General features: G+C 38.6%; 2 protein-coding genes and 4 non-coding genes across 6 annotated transcripts; 1 reads left to right on the forward strand and 5 right to left on the reverse strand.

Moving 5' to 3' along the window:
- The first annotated feature begins 5,926 nt into the window (after positions 1-5,926).
- Positions 5,927-16,383, forward strand: map2k1 (mitogen-activated protein kinase kinase 1). Its single transcript, XM_086298762.1, has 11 exons — positions 5,927-6,226; positions 13,135-13,345; positions 13,653-13,799; positions 14,009-14,086; positions 14,222-14,273; positions 14,812-14,936; positions 15,093-15,300; positions 15,488-15,552; positions 15,677-15,735; positions 15,834-15,879; positions 15,955-16,383. Exons 1-11 carry the CDS (start codon positions 6,144-6,146, stop codon positions 16,066-16,068), a joined length of 1,188 nt encoding a protein of 395 aa, XP_086154888.1. The 5' UTR covers positions 5,927-6,143; the 3' UTR covers positions 16,069-16,383.
- A 15-nt stretch (positions 16,384-16,398) lies between these two features.
- Positions 16,399-19,917, reverse strand: rpl4 (ribosomal protein L4). The gene is made up of 10 exons (XM_086298763.1): positions 19,781-19,917; positions 18,967-19,138; positions 18,772-18,878; positions 18,400-18,538; positions 17,984-18,108; positions 17,718-17,847; positions 17,211-17,367; positions 16,913-16,996; positions 16,608-16,728; positions 16,399-16,521 (listed from the first exon to the last, which is right to left on the reverse strand). The coding sequence occupies exons 1-10, from the start codon at positions 19,781-19,783 to the stop codon at positions 16,450-16,452; spliced, it is 1,110 nt and encodes a 369-aa protein (XP_086154889.1). The 5' UTR covers positions 19,784-19,917; the 3' UTR covers positions 16,399-16,449.
- LOC147324748 (small nucleolar RNA SNORD18) lies at positions 16,803-16,869 on the reverse strand. The gene has a single exon (XR_015130659.1). It is a non-coding gene; the product is annotated as a small nucleolar RNA SNORD18 (small nucleolar RNA).
- On the reverse strand, positions 17,073-17,143 carry LOC147324749 (small nucleolar RNA SNORD18). Its single transcript, XR_015130658.1, has one exon. It is a non-coding gene; the product is annotated as a small nucleolar RNA SNORD18 (small nucleolar RNA).
- Positions 18,195-18,293, reverse strand: LOC147324750 (small nucleolar RNA SNORD16). Its single transcript, XR_015130661.1, has one exon. It is a non-coding gene; the product is annotated as a small nucleolar RNA SNORD16 (small nucleolar RNA).
- Positions 18,598-18,696, reverse strand: LOC147324751 (small nucleolar RNA SNORD16). The gene has a single exon (XR_015130660.1). It is a non-coding gene; the product is annotated as a small nucleolar RNA SNORD16 (small nucleolar RNA).
- Positions 19,918-20,204: the final 287 nt, after the last annotated feature.

Consider the following 20,204-nt stretch of genomic DNA (forward strand, 5'->3'; position numbering starts at 1 on the left):
TTTCCCCTTTTTCTTACTGTTTCTATCTCCATTGCTTTATGTTAAAAAAAAAAATAGTGAACAAAACTTGGGAGTGCATAAAAAGTAGACAGAGGATTAAATCTCTGCTTTTTTATAGTCTGCTCTTGTTTAACAGTTGTTTGACAAAATGCTTGTAGGCTACTGGGTCCTTTACTAGAGGACACAGTTTGCTGCAAATATGATAACAAAAAAAAAAACCATCCCACACATACACACACACAAAACCCCATCATTAATGCAACATGAGTCTGTCCTCTGAAATGTTAATGTGTTTATACAATCATTGTGAAGATCAGCCTTCTTTATGACGAGAAAATGCAAATGCCATTTTTTGCAGCTTATATCACTTTAAGGTAAATACTTAAAGGATAGAGGGAGGTAAGTACAGATTACATTTTGGGAAAGAGCAGTTCTCTGCCCTGCAGAGGGGGAGAGAGGAGAAAGCGGCGCAGAAAGAATAACCAAAACTGGGTGTTCAGTACTGTTATTAGTCAGAAGCATGCTCCAAATGAGTTTAACGTTATAACCGTCTCCACAACCCTCAGGCCCCCTTCCAGGTTAAAAACCACATTTATACAAATAGACTAAATTTCAAAATGTTGATAATTGATGAATAAATAAGTATGTTTTTTGAAATTATAATTTTACCATTCTTTTATCCCCTCTCAAATACTACAACATGTTATGGTTAATAAATGAGCTTCGTCTTATTTAAAATCCACCGGACACAGATTTATTTTACAACATAGGGGCAAAAGAACATTCAGATGGTGGCAGCGTTAGTGGAGAAAGAAAAGACATAAGTCTGAGCCTCTGTAAAAATCCACCCTCTTGTACAGTATGAAAAGAATCAGCAGCTTCTAAACAGCCACAGCGGGTGTCAACAATAATAAAAGATAGCAAATGTACAAAGGGAAGTATTAAAGAGGGGAGGGTATTGCTGTGGATGAAATCAGAAACAGAATCCTTGGCGATTTTGGTCTGAAATAAATAAAACAGGAGCAGAGCACGAACAGAAAATTTCACTGCCTTTCTGAGAGGCTATGACCTAAAATAGTAAAATGATTTTAAAACACCATCTTCAAATGAGATGACTGGGTTATTTACAAGTCAACTCATCTGAAGATGTCGCAGTTTTAAAGTAATGTGGGAGGAAGAGAAAAAAGAGGAAAAACACTATAAATAAGCCTTGTCATTGCTTTGTTTGCCAGGTTTAACTTAACTGGTATATGTTTAATTACCACTGTAATACTACATTATATCAAAACTATAGTTTGACAGCGAATTAATCACAAATGGCTTTTGAGATTGTTCCTATGAGTTTCCTATATTAAAATATTAATAACAAGCAACTGCCAGAATGGTAATTTTATCAGATTCTCTTGCTTTATTCTTCAGGTTTTATATATATATATATATATATATATATATATATATATATATATATATATATATATATATATATATATATATATATATATATATATATATATATATATATATATATATACACATATATATATATACATACATACATATATATACATACACATATATATATATACACACACATATATATATACACACATATATATATACACACATATATATATACATACATACATATATATATACACACATATATATATACACACATATATATATATACATACATACATATATATACATACGCATATATATACATATATATACATATATACATATATACTGAGCTGGCATTTAATGTAAATACCTAACACCTATAGAATAAAAGAATAGAAACCATTTAAGCATGATGAAGGTCATGTGTATCATTGGTATTTTGAAATATTTTTAAATTAATAGTATTTTAAAATAACTCAAAATAATGATAACAACATAAGGGATAAAATATCTTGAAGTAAAGAGGGCTGGGTACTTTTCATTTCTTTTGCACCGCTTTATTTCGTCGTTTGCACTACAACATGCAGTTTCTGGCTTTTTCCTTATTGATCCTAAAAAAAATCCTTTGCTATTATTTTATAATGAGGAAACGTATTTAACACAACTTTTTGTAGATCAATCACGATTCATGTTAATTAGATATAGACTTGGTGGCGACTGTTTCTTTCATCACTGACTCTGTGACAGAGATGTTAATTGCATCGAATGATTTCGAGTTATGGCGCCGTTAAAATGGGCTGCATTATACTCAGAGGAGCTTCTAATATACACTGTTCAAAAAAATTAAGGGAACTGCTGGAGGTCATTTTGTAGGGGTCTGATCGTGATCCTTCAGTTTCTCCTTGCACAAAGGAGTGGATACTTGCCCTGCTATTGGCCGTGTTCGATGGCCGTGTCCAGCTGGCCTTGCCTTTCCTCCACATTCTTCAAGCTGTAAAAGTGAAACTTCATAACTGGACAGACTGATGTCTGTTAACCAACTTTGCCTTATACTGATGATTGAGTGTCATTATTGTTGGTATTATTTTTAGTAGTGTCTATATTAATGCCTACATTTCTGTTTAAATAAAAAATATCTCTTTATAAATATGTTAATGGCACAAATGATATCTTGCAAAGTAAGATCACAGCGATGTATTTATCACAGAAATTTCTGATGATGCCATCAAAACCTGTAAGCAGAGCTGCTGTGTTATATTGTAATAGATGTACCTGTCATTAAATCCAGGTGCACCCAGCTGAGTGCAAATTAAATACGTCTTCCCTAATTATATTGTCTGTTAAAAATGCAAACTCTGAACAAATAAGTCACCATGTTATTAGATTTCCCCATTAAATGGAAACTCGCTATTACTTAGAAAAGCAACTGCTTGCTCTAACACAATTCATGAGGTGTCCCTTACACATGGGCCCACAAAATTCTGACAAACATCAAGTCTCCTCAAACAATTATACAAGATGTTTCAATGATGTCCTTGAATTGCCGGAATAACCTTGTGGTGGAAAATTACTGAATCCTTTTATTTTCTTATAGCTACTTTTGTGGCCTCAACCTAATCCTGTTTGAGTTTAAAAAACAGCTGATATAAAACCTGTAATTTGCAGTGGTAGAAAGTGGCTACATACATTTATCCACTTGAGTCAACCAAAAGGAGTAAGATTATTTCTTTTCCCAGTCTTAATCGCCTTCATTATGGCTTTATTCATAAGTAGTTGATCTACATAACTCCTACATAACTACAGTATTTTTGTTTTAGTGCTAGCAAGTTGTTGTCCACCAGATTCTTGTAGGATCTGGCTATTGGTATTAAATTTAAAGTCTTACACAGTGTAGGATTAAGTAGTACCACTTGTTAGTCGACTGCATTAGTTGGGCACTAACAATAAGGAGGCCATTCTTCATGGTCTTCATGGTTTTCATGTAGTGCTGTTGTATTAGCCAGAAGCTTGTTACGCCATCATTCCCCAGGGTCTCCCAGTTTCTGGATTTTTTGGATAGTTGTTGTTGTTGCCTAAGATGTCACTGACTGCAGAGGCAGTGGCATAAAATAATTTGTTCACTTCAGCAAGGGATAGCTTATCATTAAGCCTATTCTTAATAGCCATGATTGCTCTATTAGTTATTTTTAACCCTCTCAAGCAGGCATTGCAGATTTGCAACAGTTAAAAACTAACAACCTGATTACCCCACATACATATTTTATGAGTTTTTTTACTCAGAAGTACCACTGCAGGTATTCTTTTGTGCATTAGCAACAAAAACTTAATTTGAGCCTGAGAGGGTTAATGCTGATTTTACATGCTTGTCACATTTAATTTTTAGCATTAGTGGTCTTTCATCAATGTTTCTTTTACAGCCTTCCATTTTCTCAGGATGTTGTTTACCATTTCCTCTACTTTTTCATCAGCACTGTGTTGCATTTGGGTGGTCTGATTCATTTGGTTGGTTTACTTCATCGCTGTGCTCATTTTCCTCAGCACTTAATGCTGCAACATTGTTTTCGTGGTGATTCACATCTCTTCCCCGCTCTTGAGATGTTTTTATCTTTTATCCTTTGAATTTCAGTCTCTGTCAGCCTCGTTTTTAATAACGTCCCTTCTGTTGTTCGCAAGGTCATTAGTGGTCATATGAGGTCTTGAAATACACTTCAATCACATATTTTTACTTTTTCTGTCACCATTCTAGTTCTAGCTGGTTTTCGATGGTTTTCAGAGAGTCCATTTTATGGGCCCTCATAAGCATCATACTTATTGCTTAGTGGGGTGATTGTCATTTGCTTGCTTGTTAGAGTTTGTTCTAGTAGCAGACTGTGTGGTTCCCTGTGGAGGAAAGCAGTCCTTGTTTATGTTATGGTAATCTATTAGGTTTTTATGCCATTTTGGACAATGATAGTCAGAGCCTCTGTATCCAGAGACTACATTTCCCAGTAAAAATCACTGGGTATTACCATTATTATTATTATTATTATTATTATTATTAAAAGGATGTGAGCTAATGGTCCTAAAAGTGGACCTATTATCTTTTTACTTATTTTCTTTCATTATTATGTCATATTTTTCCATATTTAACATTGGCCATGTTAAATGTGGTTGAAGTTTCGAATAAAGAGGTCAGTTTCTGTATGAGTAATCCCTGTGAGCCAAAAGCTCAGATTTCAGACTTCTTTAAGTGCTCAGTTTCAGATAATTTATGTCAGTGAGAGTGGAAAGCCCTTAACCCTTTACAGCCGATCGGAGCGGGCACGCTCTGTTTTGCGTAACTATTTTTAAATCCCGGTAGCTCTGCAACCAAGTAAGCTAGCGCAATAATTTTTTTTGCATATGAAACTGGAGGAGTTGTACTTACATCTTATGCCATCAGCTTGTCCTAGGTCACAGTTTCCTTCCACATATAGCTTTGCAAAAACTGCATAAAAATCACTTGCAGCAACAAAAACATGATATTCCAGAAACACGCTTCGCCGATCCATCAGCTGTTTGTAACACTTCCTACGTCCATCAGCGCGAACTATCACATGACCGCATGACCTGCCCGAAACCGGAAGTGACGTCACTTTGCGGAAATGTAGTTTTTTACGATCGGGGCCTTATGAGCTTGTGTTTTACTTGTTATGTGTTTTAAAAAGTTATGTTTGACTTTATGACTTTCTGTGTCGTTTCTGGGATGCTTAAGACTCATATTGCACTGCTGGAAATAGTTTATTTTGATGCATATGCTGTTATTTTGCAAATTTGCACTATAATATTTATTTTCGTTTTTCCTGCAGTATATAAAAATTGGTGTATTTCAAAAATAAAACTATGAAGACACTCAAAATAAATTTCCTGTGGTGGGAAACTAGTTTGTGTAACTTTTTTGTATTTACAGTTTTGAGGGATAAGCCTCTTAAATTTCTCTAACTAGAAATATATGTTAAAAAAACAAAAACGATTTTCAATTTTTTTTTAGTTTATTGCACTTTTTTGCAATTTATGTAATTACTATGCACCTAATGCAGACATATTATTAAAGTTTGGGCTATAATGGTTGTATTGATGTATAGCAACTTGAAATGCTCCCAAAAATGGCTCCACAGCATGTAAAAATATAATATAAGCTCTGGCGAACTTGGTTCTATGGTAGGTCTTAAAGGGTTAAAGCACTCAGCTCTGGGCCCACCCAATTGTTGTTCAAACTTTCAGTTTAGGAGGGGCAGCCAATCCGAAGAAAGAGGCTAAAGTGATTTGTTTTAGGATGGGCATTTCTTATAAATGAAGATCTTTTTTTTTTTTTTTTTTAATGCAAAGCTACTCTAGTTTTGGCTAATAGGCTTCTTTTAGTGACCGCCTTCCCGTTCGTTTAAAGTTTAAACGAAACTTTAGGTAACAGCATGGTAATACCGCCGATCACCAGCAGAGGGAGAGCTGCAACAAGCCCAGCCGCGCTTTCCGGAAGACCAATGAAAATATTTTGTGACGTTTCATTCACCTCCACCCATTAAGAAGAAATCAGCTGCTCAGCCTTGCAGTGCATTACAACCCTTGCCTAATTCCCTGTCAGTCAGTGCCGATAAACAGTGTCTTCTTAATATCAGATACCCCTTCTGTATCGGGCTTCCGTCTACACTGCTGCAGCTCGTGTGTTGATTTGTTGTTGTTGTTATTTTTTTTTGTACACCAGCTTGTTTCTTGCACGTAACATGCAGAAGAGAAGGAAACCTGAGCCGATCCAACTCAACCCCATCCCTGATGGAAACACTATCAACGGCAGCGGAGCCACAGAGTGAGTGTCAATATTAATCTGCTTCTAATATTCTGATAGGGGAATGTAGTACACAGATACCTGCTTTCTGATATATAACCTAATATATGTTGGATTCAGTATGACAGCAGCCAATACCGTGTGTGTGCTCGAGTACTCTGCACCAAGTATTTGTGTGGGTTCCTGAAACCTTGTCCTCTACTGCAACCATTGATCATTTGCATTGTTATGAGTTGCTGTACTGAGAAAATGAAATATTTTTTTTAAATCTGAAAAGTTACTGACACGTTAACCATTGACCATTCCTCAAAATAGCTTATGTGGTTTGGGTTGCATGTAGCATTTTTATAGGCTACAGCATTGATTGAATAATTCTTTAGATTTACTCTTGAGCACAATCCAAGACAGAGATACTCCGTTCACACTGAAATAAAACAGGGAATAAACAGAGGTTGCTCACATTGATAATGTTTGGCTCTAAAAAAAAATGCTTGAACAGTTATTAAAACAGCCACTAAATCATAATTCAGTAGACTACATGATAACTGGACTATTTGTTGCACACTAATCAGCTATCAAACAGTTAAAGAAGTTTAATTTTTAATGATGTAAATGGAAAAAACTGGAAACTCATTTCACTTTATCATTTCAAGCGCTAAATAGCTGTCAAAGTCCTCGTGATTTCATTCATTTTCCCGTTTACTCATGCCACAGGTCATTTTCACAAATTATCATTGTTACCGTGTTTCTCATTATAATATTTATGTAACTTTTGGCTGTCAAGTCCTCTTTGTGGTGTCATAGATGGACAGGTCTCAGTGTTACTCTCACAGCCCACTTGGTGTGATTAGTCAGAGATAGAGCTTTCCAGTGAGGCAGCACACAGAATTATATTTCTGTCTGCTGAAGGAGTTCTGCAAAGGCCTGCTCCCACCACTGTTTGACAAAACACAGTAATGGAGACATAAAATTGTTTTGACATCCTCCTCTAGCCCTCAGTTTGCAGAGAAAAGCCCAGTGAGTCCTGCAACAAGCTGGATCGGTTGAGATGAGAATTACGTAACGTGTCATCAGTTATGATGGCTGCTTTTCTGATGCGTTGTAGAGTCCGAATATATTATTGTTTCGTTGTTAGAGCGCCCATCTGAAGGCCATCTGTGTCTTTGGCAATGAATTAAAGACAAAAAAAATGACACTGAGTCATATTTGAATAAAATTTTGCGTTAAGTAATGGTAATTTTAAAGAAACAAGAAAGATTTTTTTTTGTGTCCACTAGTACCAAAAATTAAAAACAAAAACAGGAAGAAATATACTTTAGGAAGCTTTTAGTAAGATACAAATTAGAGTAGTAGAAATGTAAAAGTGAGGCCAAAAGTCAATGACATGATATTTGGATACAAACTGTAATGTGGTATTTAAGATCCCCATAAACCAGTATCATTTCTTAACTGTTCCCACTACAAATGAATTTGTAGCATAGCTTGAAAGGTGAAATATATTTTATAAAAGTTTGACCAGTAAGAAACATAGTTTTAAAAATAGCTCTACAGATCACTAGTATCACTTTGACCTTCGGATTAATCTATTGACCTTGGAGAGGTCAAAGGTTATACCGGTAAGTGACCTATTCAAAATCTTTACACAGTATATACAATACACTCTATATGTTGACAATACGTGTCACACATGCCACAAGTGTAAAACTTGTAAGACTTTTTGTCAGTTTTTGCCCAACAAATGATTTGGTCAACCTTGAAGACCTTGGTGGATGTAAGCCAAACTTGAATGGATTGTTAACATGACGCCATTCTACACCCCTACAAAGTTTGATCAGAATTCATTCAAAACCTTTTGAGTTCTCGTGTTTATTGATACAAGAAATGATACATGTAAATGCTACCAAAAATAGAACCGCCTCTTCAGTTTAGCTTTAGCCAAGGGCAGATGTTTGACTTTAGCTTGCATTAGATGGAAAGTCTACTTCTCAGCTTCTCACCATTAAAATATATATCAGCTGATAATCATGTACATGTAATTCCTGTGAACCTAAAGCTAAGGCTGCTGCAGACATTTGTTTTACATTCCTTTTGCCTGGTTGATGTCAGTAAGGCAGGAATGTCCTTATATGGGCACAGAAAGGGTCCAAGAATCATCAGATTCTGAACCATTGGACTTGGAAATTTTTCTTCAGTGCTCTACTTAAGAGTTATCTGCAAGTTCTAGAGCTTGATCAAATACTTTCTCAGTTGCGAAGGAGTGCTAAAAGAGAAAGAAAGAAGGAAAACTGTTTATTCATTTATACTCTCTTGTGACATCAAAATGAGCCCAATGCTTATTGAGTAACTCTGTTGAAATCTGTTTTGCTGTGGATGTTGTCGCTGTCTGCTCTGTTCTGGATCAGATTTTGAGCTCCAACGTGTATGCAAGAATGTGAAAAGTGGACATTTTGTAGGTTTTGAATGTTGGTTTCAGAATCTCTACATGACTGATCAAGCAGGAGAAGAACAGCCAATCAAAACAAAGTGGGCTTTTAGAAAGAGGGGCTTTAAAGGGACCGGAGCTAAAATGGCTTTTTCTAGACTGTGAATGAAGTGAGGAGATGCATGAAGGGCTGGTATATGATGAAAGGGGATTATATTGAATAGTGAATTGTGCAAAGCTGTAGTAGAGTTAAAGTATGACGTTGGGTACAGGGGTTAGCACTGTAGCCTCGCAGCACATGAATCTTGCAATTGGCTTGCGCCTTCCTTTTTAGAGTTTGAATGTTTTCCCTGTGCTTGCTTTGATTTCTTTTGGGTCCTCTTCCCAAAGATCAATTGGTGATTCTAAACTGGCCATGGATGTGCATGAAGTGCTGTATGAATATGTGGCTAATGTGTGACTTGGATGGTCTGTAAGACAGGAAAAGCACAAAAAATACTGAATGCATAAAAACATGGAGCTTGAAGTGAGCACAACAGATCAACTTTCAGAACTTAAAGTAATCCGTGTTGGATTGGGCTGCTGACAATGTTAAACAGATGAGCTGTGCCTCTACTTTGTTCATTAGGAGCTATTGATGATGACATAATGTTTGGCGAGAGCCGAGCACATTCCTGCTGCTGCTGGCCGGGATCTAATGGACTAAAGAGCAACATGTTGGGATGAGGCAACAATCAGGAATTCTGAATCACTGTGGTTTTTTTTGTTTGTTTGTTTTTGAATGAGGGTTTCTGTGTCCTCTGTCACGTAAGAAGGTGTTATACTGTGGCACTGCTGACATATAGTGACTGCTGTTACTCAAGTCCTCTTTTCCATAAAAACACAGTTCTGTTTGAGTTCAGCTGGCTGAGGGTTTAAGGAAAAGCTAAACCAGTTTCAATCCAGTGATGGTAGATGGTGGGTTTGTGGTAACAAATGTTGTTCATGTTACCGATATCACAAGTTTGTCACACTTAAATGTTTCAGATCATCAAATAAATATAAATACTAGACAAATGTAACACAAGTAAAGTTTCTAAAACGAGGGTGTTTATCTATTCAGATATGCTAGGAAATAATTGCAGTGTGCATTAGATACACCATTTCAGCTGCTTGTTAACACAAACATCTAATAAGCCAATCCTCATTGCATTTAGGCATGCAGACATGAGCAAGAGTACAAGCTGAAGTTCAAACTGAGCATCAGAAAGTGGACAGTGATTTAAGTGACTTTGAACGTTGCATGGTTGTTGATGCCAGATGGGTTGGCAACAACCATATCCATAGAGTTTACAGAGAATGGTTTTGAAAAGAGAAAAATATTCAGTGAGCAGCAGTTATCTACACTCCCTTGTTAATATTAGATATCAGAAGAAAATAACTCAACCAGTCTTTACAACCCAGGTATGCAGAAGAGCATCTCTGAGCACACAACACATCAAACCCTGCGACAGCAGAAGCCCACACTGGGTGGTAACACCTCTCAGCTAAGAACAGGAAATTAAAGCTACACTCGGCATGGACAAAAGAAGATTGGAGAAATGTTTCCTGATCCTGATGAGTCACGATTTGTGCTGCAACATTCGGATGGCAGAATTTTGTGTAAACAACATGAAAGGATGGATCCGCTCTGCGTTGTAGCAACAGTTCAGACTTCTGTTGCTATAATGTTGTGAGAGATATTTGCTTGGCACACCTTTGGCCGCTCTGTACCAAAATGAGCATAACAATATCATGGCCCTGAAATCAAACAGCCAAATGAATTTCAACCGTCATTGATTTCAATATTTACATTTATGATTTAGTTACTGTGTATCATGTGGTCTAAAAATGTCAGAAAGAGACATTTCCAGAAATCTATTCTCGTAATGTATCAGCGTTATAGCCGTAAGTAAGAAAACCCACCAGCTGTTTTGAACAGAAGGGGAAGAAAAGGCTCATGTTTCAAAGCGCTCATTTAAATTAGCACATTATTCTGGGTAATTTGCAACACGACACAAGATGATTGGATGCTGACACTGGAGAGCAAATATGTTGCATAATGGTTGTGGATGAGCTTAATCCAATCGATGAGCCTCTTACTGAAACCAGACCGTTGCACTCTTGTGAAAAAGGACAGCCATTCCAGCACGCCAAATGCTTTTTCAGCATGAAATGGCTGCAAGCCATTGGAGAACTGCAATCAGTGGCCCATAAGGATGGAATATTATCAGGGGAGAGCTGAGAACAAATACAAACAGCTTGTTTTGGATAGACCCTTATACTTCATCTTGGATAAGCTACTGCCATCACATAGGTGAAAACCTCTCTAAGGTTCTGGGAAACTAAATTATTGATAAATATTGACAGCAGCCATAGTTTGTGGCTCTTTTTTATTATTTATTTATTTAACATATTGCTTACTATATGCTTTTTATTAGAGAGCAACAGGTACTCAGTTTTTAATTACAGTAAAAAAAAAAAAAGGTTTTCTGAGGAACTCATCCTGGTTTTAATTCCTCCAACAGTAAGTGATTGACACTCACTAAAAATACTGTAATTCTCCCATTTGTTACATTTAATGCGCACCAGGTTCAGCTATCCGTGCTACAGGTTTCTTGAATTGTAATCTTTACAGGGCACCTATGTTTACACATCCGGTAATTTTGCAGTCTCTTAACGTACCTGCACACGATGCAATGCTTAGAAAAGAGAAACACTCAGGGGAGATACAGAATAGAAACAGCTGTAGCTTCAACAGCAACCATTTTTCAAATAATAGTTTAAAAGAGACTGTTCAATCGCATATCAATTTTTAATAAAATTTTGGTTCTCCAGAGCTGTGTTGAACTATTCTTTGAAAAAAAAAAAAAATCTAAGCAACACATGTTGAAATAATAAGTAGCTGAATACCTCTTTGGCTGAAGCCATGAACCAAAACCTGATAGATAAATGTGTGTCTCAGACTCTCATTTATTAAAAATGCATTTTCTTTAACTTGCTTGATGTCAAGGTGTAGAGTTATTGTGCTTCTCACATTCGAGTTCTGCTGGATGTACTTGTTCTTTAGTGCGGATGGAGCTCAAAAGCCCAGCGTCGTGCTCACTTCTTCCTGCACCTGGAAGGGAGGGGGCCTGCAGTGTGGCGCTACTGTAGTCCCTCCCTCGTACATTGTGTAGAGTGTTTCAGGCTTCTCCTCCTCTCATCCTCCTCCACCTCCAGCTCTTGTCGACAAAACGCCCACGCCACCCACAGCCAGCTCAAACTCGGCACCTCGTCTCCATGGATATGCAGGCCTACTGTCAAAAATAAAACCACTTAACCCTCTCTTTGCTGTGCGGAGCTGTACAGGGAGAAGAGCTGCTCTCCAGTGAGTCGTTATTTAGTTTAAAAAAAAGATGAGGAATAAAAAGCGTAATTACCACTAAGACTGATGAAGATCTTCTCATCACCACATAGTTGTATTGTCACGAAAATCTGGTAGGCTGGCAATTAAATAATTCATTTAAATGATTTTCTCTTAGCTGAATGAAGACAGCAGCACATATGAATCATACATGCTTTTGTTTGATACTTTAATCATTTACAGCGTAAACAATTAAATTGCAAATTTTTAACATTCACAGGCCAAATGTTTGACACTAATAACAGGACATCTCTGTGGTCTTCACAGCAGCTTCCAGCTAATACTTTTTAAAGTCTTAGACTGGCTGTGCGTGGCGGTGTGGACAGTGTTTTGAGGCAGTTGAGTGGGAGGTCAAAGGGCAGCAGAGTTCACTAGACAATTAGTTTCTCAAGGAAAGCTTTCTCACACTGGGATCTGAAAAGGGATAATAAAACACAACCAGCTCTCTCTGCTGGCTCCCTCTTTGTTTAACATTATTCCTGAGGAATGTGCAGGAGTACTACACATAGCTCAGTCTTATCTCGGAGGATGACATAATAGATGCAGTAGGTCTGGATGTGGAGTATGTGGATTATCTGTGGTGAGCAGATCCCAGCAAGCTGAATGTGGGGGAGTGAGTGTGACAAGGAGAAAAACCTTACTAATCTTGAACGGTAGTTTGAAATCTAGATATATCTAACTTGAAGAAACACAATCTATGGAGCAACCATACTGTATTTATAATATTTATGGATATTAAAGTTTATTTTTATGGCCTTGTGTTTTTGTACACTGCTCTGCTGCCTCTTTTCTGTTGCACTAACTATTAAAAGTTTGGACTGGTAATCAAATTTGACTTGCCATAAGTCGTTATCCATGGATCGGAAACACCTTTTTTAGTCACACATTTCTTGGGAGACTCACAAATTCAGACTTTTGGAACTCAAACCAATCATGTGAGATGAAAGCATGAGGAATGAAAATAGTGGGACCACCGGGTCATTGATATCTAATGAGAGGAGATCTGACAGTTTAGTCTCTGAACTGAATACAATAATAATTCACGTTTCTCATCGTCTTCTGTCTTTCTTTACTCTTAACAAGAACAAACTTGGAGGCACTGCAGAAAAAACTAGAGGAGCTCGAGTTGGATGAGCAGCAGCGGAAACGCTTGGAGGCCTTTCTGACACAGAAGCAGAAAGTGGGAGAGCTGAAGGACGATGACTTTGAGAAGATCTGCGAGCTCGGTGCCGGCAACGGAGGAGTTGTCTTTAAGGTTTCCCACCGACCCTCGGGTCTGATTATGGCAAGGAAGGTAAGCTGCAGCACAGCTGTCTGAAAGCTATTTTTTTTACTCCAGTATGTCCAAGAGGCATCATTACTCCAGTGTTTGTGCACAGCCTTAAATGTGGGTTAATGGGACAGCAGAACGTCCGAAAACCCAAGTGCTGCTGTTAAAAATCGCCCCAGCTGAAACAAGATGTGCTTCAATATTAAATCTTTTTCCTTAATGATCATTTTTGGTCATAAAGCATGTTCTTGTCTGTGCTTGTATTGTCTAGCATTTGTCTTCTCTGTGTTACGGAAGCATAATTAAAAACATGAGCCCTGCTGTGTTCCAGCTGATCCACCTTGAGATTAAACCAGCCATCAGGAACCAGATCATTAGGGAGCTGCAGGTGCTACATGAGTGCAACTCCCCATATATTGTGGGCTTCTACGGGGCTTTCTACAGCGATGGGGAAATCAGCATCTGCATGGAGCATATGGTATAGTTTATTAATGTTATGCTTGCCAGTGTTTTCCCAGTAGTGTTTTTGCTTTCTTTTACAGACTATACTGAAAGTTGTTAGGTATTTCTTGCCCTCCATTTACAGCCTGGTCGGCATGGGAACAAGCTATTTTTGATGAAATGTGTTGTTTTTCACAAATTTTTTATTTTGAATCCTCTCCATTTGTCCCCGTCTGTTGTTCATAGGATGGTGGCTCCCTGGACCAATCACTGAAGAAAGCAGGCAAGATCCCAGAGCAGATCCTTGGCAAAGTCAGCATTGCTGTGGGTAGCTTTAACACCTCTCCCACTTATTTCATGCTCTGGCCGTCACACTAGAGCTAAGTTTCTTATACTTCTTTGGCAGTACCAAATTATCTGTGCCTTTGCTGTGCTGTTATGCAATGTTTGTCTTTGCAGGTAATTAAAGGTCTTTCCTACCTGAGGGAGAAGCACAAGATCATGCACAGAGGTCGCTATTTCAATTAAATATAATTTAATTTTCTTGACCTGGCCTTTAAACGCATAAATACCTTTCCTTAGTTTTGCTATACATAAAGCCTAGATCAAATCATTTGTCTGGCACTAGCAGAGAGGTGAAGATATGATTACATGGAAGTCTGATTTGGTTTTTGTTATGTCTGAGGGAGAAGTTTAAAGCTCTTGTTTTTTCTGATAGTTACATTTGAACAGATTTTTTTTTTCACTTTAACATTTCTTTCTGTCATATTGTGGTCATACTGGGTGTAAAAAGCTTGTTTTCTAACATAGAAGTGGAGGCATGACCTGACAGCAACACAGTGATCACCTACCTCTTGTTTTAATACAAACTTAGAATACAGTCAATCCCAATTTAAAGACTCAGTTAAATCTTTGTTGTAGGGATGAAACTGTAAAACGAGTCAGCACAAGCAGCACAAAATGCCTGCAGCAGTTTGTTCTGTGCTGATGCTGCCTGTTGAAACACTTGCCCACTGTGTTCTCCTAAACACTGCGTGTCCCTCTTTCAGATGTCAAGCCTTCTAACATCCTAGTGAATTCCCGTGGTGAGATCAAGCTGTGTGACTTTGGAGTGAGCGGACAGCTTATAGACTCCATGGCCAACTCCTTTGTGGGCACTCGGTCGTACATGTCGGTCAGTTAAATTGGAAAAACTCGTCAGTAATCTGGCTGCAAGTTTACGTGTGCCACTTAACATAGCTGTCATTTACCTGCCGGTTTATTATTGTAATAAAATAAGTAAAAGCTATACTACTGATAACTGACACTACCTCTGTTATGTGTTGTTTAGCCCGAGCGCTTACAAGGCACCCACTATTCTGTTCAGTCGGACATCTGGAGCATGGGTCTGTCACTGGTTGAAATGGCCATTGGACGCTTTCCTATTCCACCACCTGATGCTAAGGAGCTCGAACAGATTTTCGGCTTCCCAGTGGAAGGGGAGGCAGCCTCCAGTGATTCCTCCCCAAAGCCGCAGCCCCCTGGGCGACCCGGCAGCTGTAAGTCTGAGAAGGCTCTGGTTCTTGCTGTAACTCTGAAGTGTAGCTTCTGAAGTTACAGCAGCTTTATATCATTTCGAAAAGCTCTGATGAAACAGCTTAAATAAGTTACAGCATAGTCATTGAAGTAATTACACAATGTCTAACCTACAAGGGGCTGATTATTTTGGTTGCACCCCCTTAACAGCATACGGCCCAGACAGCAGACCTCCGATGGCCATTTTTGAGCTTCTTGATTACATCGTTAACGAGGTGAGTTTACTGGATTTATCTACACATGCTGGTATGATGCAGATAGATGCTAGGCTACAGTGTATTAATGCCTTTAGGAGCAATTTAACGCAATATTTGACTTACAAAAACCTCTAAATTTCAGCCTCCACCAAAACTGCCTGCTGTATTTAGTTCTGAATTCCAGGACTTTGTTAATAAATGGTAGGTAAAGACAGTTTTCTCTCACCTACACTGCACATAATCTTCTGCCACCTAGTGGTGTTTCACGGAACTACACTAAGATGTTGTTTCCACTCCAGCTTGATTAAAAACCCAGCAGAGAGAGCAGACTTGAAACAGTTGATGGTAAGATTTGCACTCTTAATATTCACTTATTACACTCCCTATCTCTATGCATCTAAAAGCTCTCCTTTTCTTCAGGTGCATCCTTTCATTAAAACCTCCGAAGCAGAGGAAGTTGACTTTGCTGGCTGGCTGTGCACCACCATTGGACTCAGTCAGCCTTTGACACCAACACATGGTACCATAATGTGAGGCCTGTTCTGCCTACAACACCCACATCAAAATCTTCTAATGACTAATTTCTGTTATTGGTATATAAAACTGTTTATACTGATCAAAGTGTACAAACCTAAATGCCAAGTGGAACTATGTATTGAACAAGTCTTTGGGCTACCTTGCAGGCCTTCCTGAAAAGCCATCTTTTTTTCTAAAGATTTAATTTAATCTTGACAAATGCTGCTCTACCTGTGCTTGATATTCCTTTGTAACCCCAAGTCTTCACAGTGCAAAACCTTTGCTAGCTTATGTGGAATAAATAAGTCCTGTGAATAAAAAGTTTGAATGACAGGTCTGACTCGTGCATTTGAAACAACTGATTTATTCATCACTGAACTCCAGTCTGTATGTATTGGTTTATGCCTTGGGCTTGGCAGGTGCACCCTTCTTTCCAGGCCTCTTCTTGGGTTTCAGCATCTTGGCCTTGATCTATGGTGAGAACAAAGAGGGGCTCTAAGTTATCAACAAATAGACATACAGTTTTTACTTCCATCTTTAACTGATCAGGCTCTTACCGCAGGGTCATGCTTGAGGATGGCATGACGTCTTGCTGTCTTGGCGTAAGGATTCAGTTTGAGCATTATGTTCAAATTCTTCAGAGGATTCTTCTTCAGAATTCTGCGGTTGAGCTTCTTGCTGTAATGACAATACAATCCACCCTTGAATATGTGAGCTTCTGCTTAACTACAACTTGGGTGAAACTTTCTGCATCACTCAGGACTTCCATATAATCAGGGTTCAGAAACACGGACCTGAAGTGGAAAATCATCATAGCTGGCAAATAAGACCTCGGGGAAAAACTACACTGAAAAATGCTTACTTGGGTGCACGAAGTGCTTTCTGGATCTCCTCACTCTTCAGAATCCTGGTCAGATCTGTATTGGTCATCTTGTGCATTGGCAGGCTGAAGGAAGAAGAGTCAAGAATTAAAGTCCCTCGTACATGAAGGCAAAAAAGCCATATGATAAGTTTTGTTGCTATAACTCAGAACTTCGTTAAATATCACATAGTTCAAAAACACGGACCATGAAGTGGAAGCTCATCACTGTTGTACACCAGCATGATACACTGCACTTGTACTTTTAGAGTGCATGCTCTCAAAATACTCAAATACTCACTTGTAGTCAACCTTCAGGGAGGCAGCCTTGCGCCATGTGCCGTACAGGTCATCCAGCTTGCGGAAAGCACTCTCGGTCCAGATGCAGAACCGTCCAACGTGACCACCGGGAGCGAGCCTCAAAAGGTTCAGTTTGTTCACGTTCAGCAGAGTGATGCCTGCAAAATGCAGCACAATAATCAAACATCTGCATGTTGATGAACCAATTATCTTGAAGCTATAGTGAGTTTTTAAAGGGCAAATGACTTATTTAAGACTCAACTATACTATAAACACTACAATTACAACTCATCAGTATTCAGTCAAACTTGAAGTTACGCATGCATAAATGAAGAAAACAATTAGAGTTTAATTGAAAGCAAAGTAAGCTAGTTTTAGTATCTTGATCATTTATTCCATTTCATCCAATAGAAACATCCATTTTAACTATACCATAATTAAATGTAAGAATCATAATATCCATTTTCTAACACCGTAATAAATTCTAAATTTTAACCGGGACATTTACCGGGGATATTTCTGAAGGCTTTGGTTAAGCCAGCATCTTGGTTGTAGATAATGCACGGCCCTCTGCGCTGGATACGTCTGCGATTCCTCATCTTACCCTTACCGGCACGCATACGCTGAGAGGCATAGACCTGAGAAGAGCAAATAAAACTCCATTATTAATAATTAAATGCTCCCAGTGCCAACTCAAGAAAAAGAAGAATGATTTGACTTCGGGAAAACTACTGATGAAACTCAGTGTTCCTCAGTGTTTTGAGGTTACTGTACCTTCTTAATGTCATTCCAGGCTTTGAGCTTCTTCAGCAGCAGCACTGCCTCCTTGGTCTTCTTGTAGCCCTCAACTTTGTCTTCAACCACCAGTGGGACTTCAGGGATTTCCTCTATGCGGTGTCCTAAAAGGAAAGATTGTTAAGAATCAGTTAAAGACAATGACAGAGAAAACTGCTAGGACTATCAAAGTTACAGCATTAACTACACTTGCTCAGATTTAAAGGACATCAATACTCTGTGACAGCTTAGAGACGGCAGGCAACCGTCACTGTTCACAGGCTCAGACGCAAATTACACCATCACAGCAAGTCAAATGTTAGGCTGAATCAAAAAGGGTTCATTTTTGGTCAAAATATATTTCCATGCTGGTTTCTACCAATTCATGTCCCATTCGAACATCTTTTGACTCTTACCTTTGGACATCACAAGTGCAGGAATGGCAGAGGCGGCCAGGGCAGAGCAGATAGCATAGCGCTTCTGGGGTACGTTGATCCTGCGGTGCCAGCGGCGCCAGGTTTTAGTGGGGGCAAACATACGACCACCACGACACATCTAGACCAAAGTCAAGGACCACTGACTTAAAAAACTTAAGTAAATAACTATTTTATACCTGCTCAGACTCAATGTTCATCAGCCATCTGTGCCAGCATATGACAGCAGGCATTCTGTCACTGGTCACAGAGTCAGACGCAAATTACACCATCACAGCAAGCCCACAGAATTAAGTTTGCCTCAGTATACATATTACAAAGTGGGAAAAACTCTTGCAATCATCAAGAGGATACGTTTCCAAAAGCACCCTGGCCAGAACGGTGAGTACCACCACCTCTCACACGAGGGATACGGGCCACAGCTCTTCCTGTACCCCAGGACTCAGCACTGGTCTGGTGGCCTAAAACACACATAACACATAATCTATATTGTGTACATAACACCTTAATAAAACGTTTACTATGTGCCAAGTACATTTATGCACTCACCTGCCAGTTCACTGACTGCATAAGGCTGGCGGTTGTTCTTGCGCATGTTGGTGTGCACAAAATTCACCACATCAGGGCGAATAGGGGCCTTGAACACTGCAGGCATGACAACATTTTTGCCTGAGGATTCTCCTTTCTCGGAATACACCGAGATGAGGGGTCGGGCACAAGCCTGAGAAAGAAATAAACAATCGTCAGATGTATTCTGTAAGAGAAAGTTATGTAGGCAATTCAAGAGTCTAAACCTGTGTAGTATGTGTCTTTAAGACATCCAGGCACGTGACAGGAGAAAAACTACTAACTTATAATTCAGATTTAAAAGGCAGATTAATCTTGACGTAATTGCAGTTTCAATAAAATATCCTTGCTTTAACCGACACAAAGTAAGGTTTCATTTAGCCAACATGAAATCTGCCTCGGTTAGCCTCAGTTTAGCTCGTTTCTGCTAAGACGACTTGGCCAGGTTGTTCAAACGTAACTTTAATTGTAAATGATAACGGGCGAATATAGCGCATAGATAAATTCAATTGGCAGAAACAACCATCTAACTTTAGATGCCATCAAAATACACAAGATCAGCCTTCAGTGATCTACCCCTGAAAGGAAAGCCACACGTGTAACTTGTAGCCGCTCACTCAAAATGGCTCCTCGTGTTAGCTTTGCTAGCTGGGAGCGTTTCAATTTGCTGCTATATTACATCGGAACCTATGATTTCCAAATTCACAAAACACGCGCTTGCTTGTTCAACACGAACCACAATATGAAGACTCGTGTATTATATCACGTTAGCCTTGAAAAACATGGAAATTCTCACCATATTCGGTAGTTATTTTCGGCTCGCCGGGAACCACGCTCCTCACGGTATGGCGGCCACAGTAAAAAAGGAAGTTGACGATTCACCCTACATGGTTTATGCCTCCGCTTTAAATCACCACTTCCGGTATTAACATAATCGTGACAAGTCCTTTGTATAACTTCATAAAACGAGCACAGGAAAATGAAAAAGAATACACAGCATAAATTATATAGCATGTTTAATTTGTCAGTGCTTAGCATGTTTAGCCAAGCAATTTTAAAACCGTTCTTAAACATGGGACTATTTCTTTACTCCATGTTGGCGCAGGAAAGATTGAACCATTTCTTTCCTCGTTATTTTTAATCAAATATTTTTTTTATTTTATTAAAAAATTTCTTGTATATTCGTATTTCTGATACATTTTCAATCTATTTTATATCTC

Source organism: Aulonocara sp. 'chitande type north' Nkhata Bay, linkage group LG7, assembly GCF_057382095.1.
Source record: "Aulonocara sp. 'chitande type north' Nkhata Bay isolate Kocher_YH1m ecotype deep benthic linkage group LG7, A_spYH_male_GT1.1, whole genome shotgun sequence".
NCBI classification, from domain to species: Eukaryota; Metazoa; Chordata; class Actinopteri; order Cichliformes; family Cichlidae; genus Aulonocara; species Aulonocara sp. 'chitande type north' Nkhata Bay.

What these genes read in the sequence shown, in the direction of transcription:
- map2k1 (XM_086298762.1), top strand. Translation starts at nt 6,144, where the DNA reads ATGCAGAAGAGAAGGAAACCTGAGCCGATCCAACTCAACCCCATCCCT. An exon ending in GCACTCGGTCGTACATGTCG is followed by an intron (nt 14,937 to 15,092) that starts GTCAGTTAAATT and finishes TGTGTTGTTTAG; the next exon opens with CCCGAGCGCTTACAAGGCAC. An exon ending in CAGGACTTTGTTAATAAATG is followed by an intron (nt 15,736 to 15,833) that starts GTAGGTAAAGAC and finishes TTTCCACTCCAG; the next exon opens with CTTGATTAAAAACCCAGCAG.
- rpl4 (XM_086298763.1), bottom strand. An exon ending in GCCAGGGTGCTTTTGGAAAC is followed by an intron (nt 18,539 to 18,771) that starts GTATCCTCTTGA and finishes ACTTTGGTCTAG; the next exon opens with ATGTGTCGTGGTGGTCGTAT. An exon ending in TCCCTGAAGGTTGACTACAA is followed by an intron (nt 16,997 to 17,210) that starts GTGAGTATTTGA and finishes TTCTTCCTTCAG; the next exon opens with CCTGCCAATGCACAAGATGA.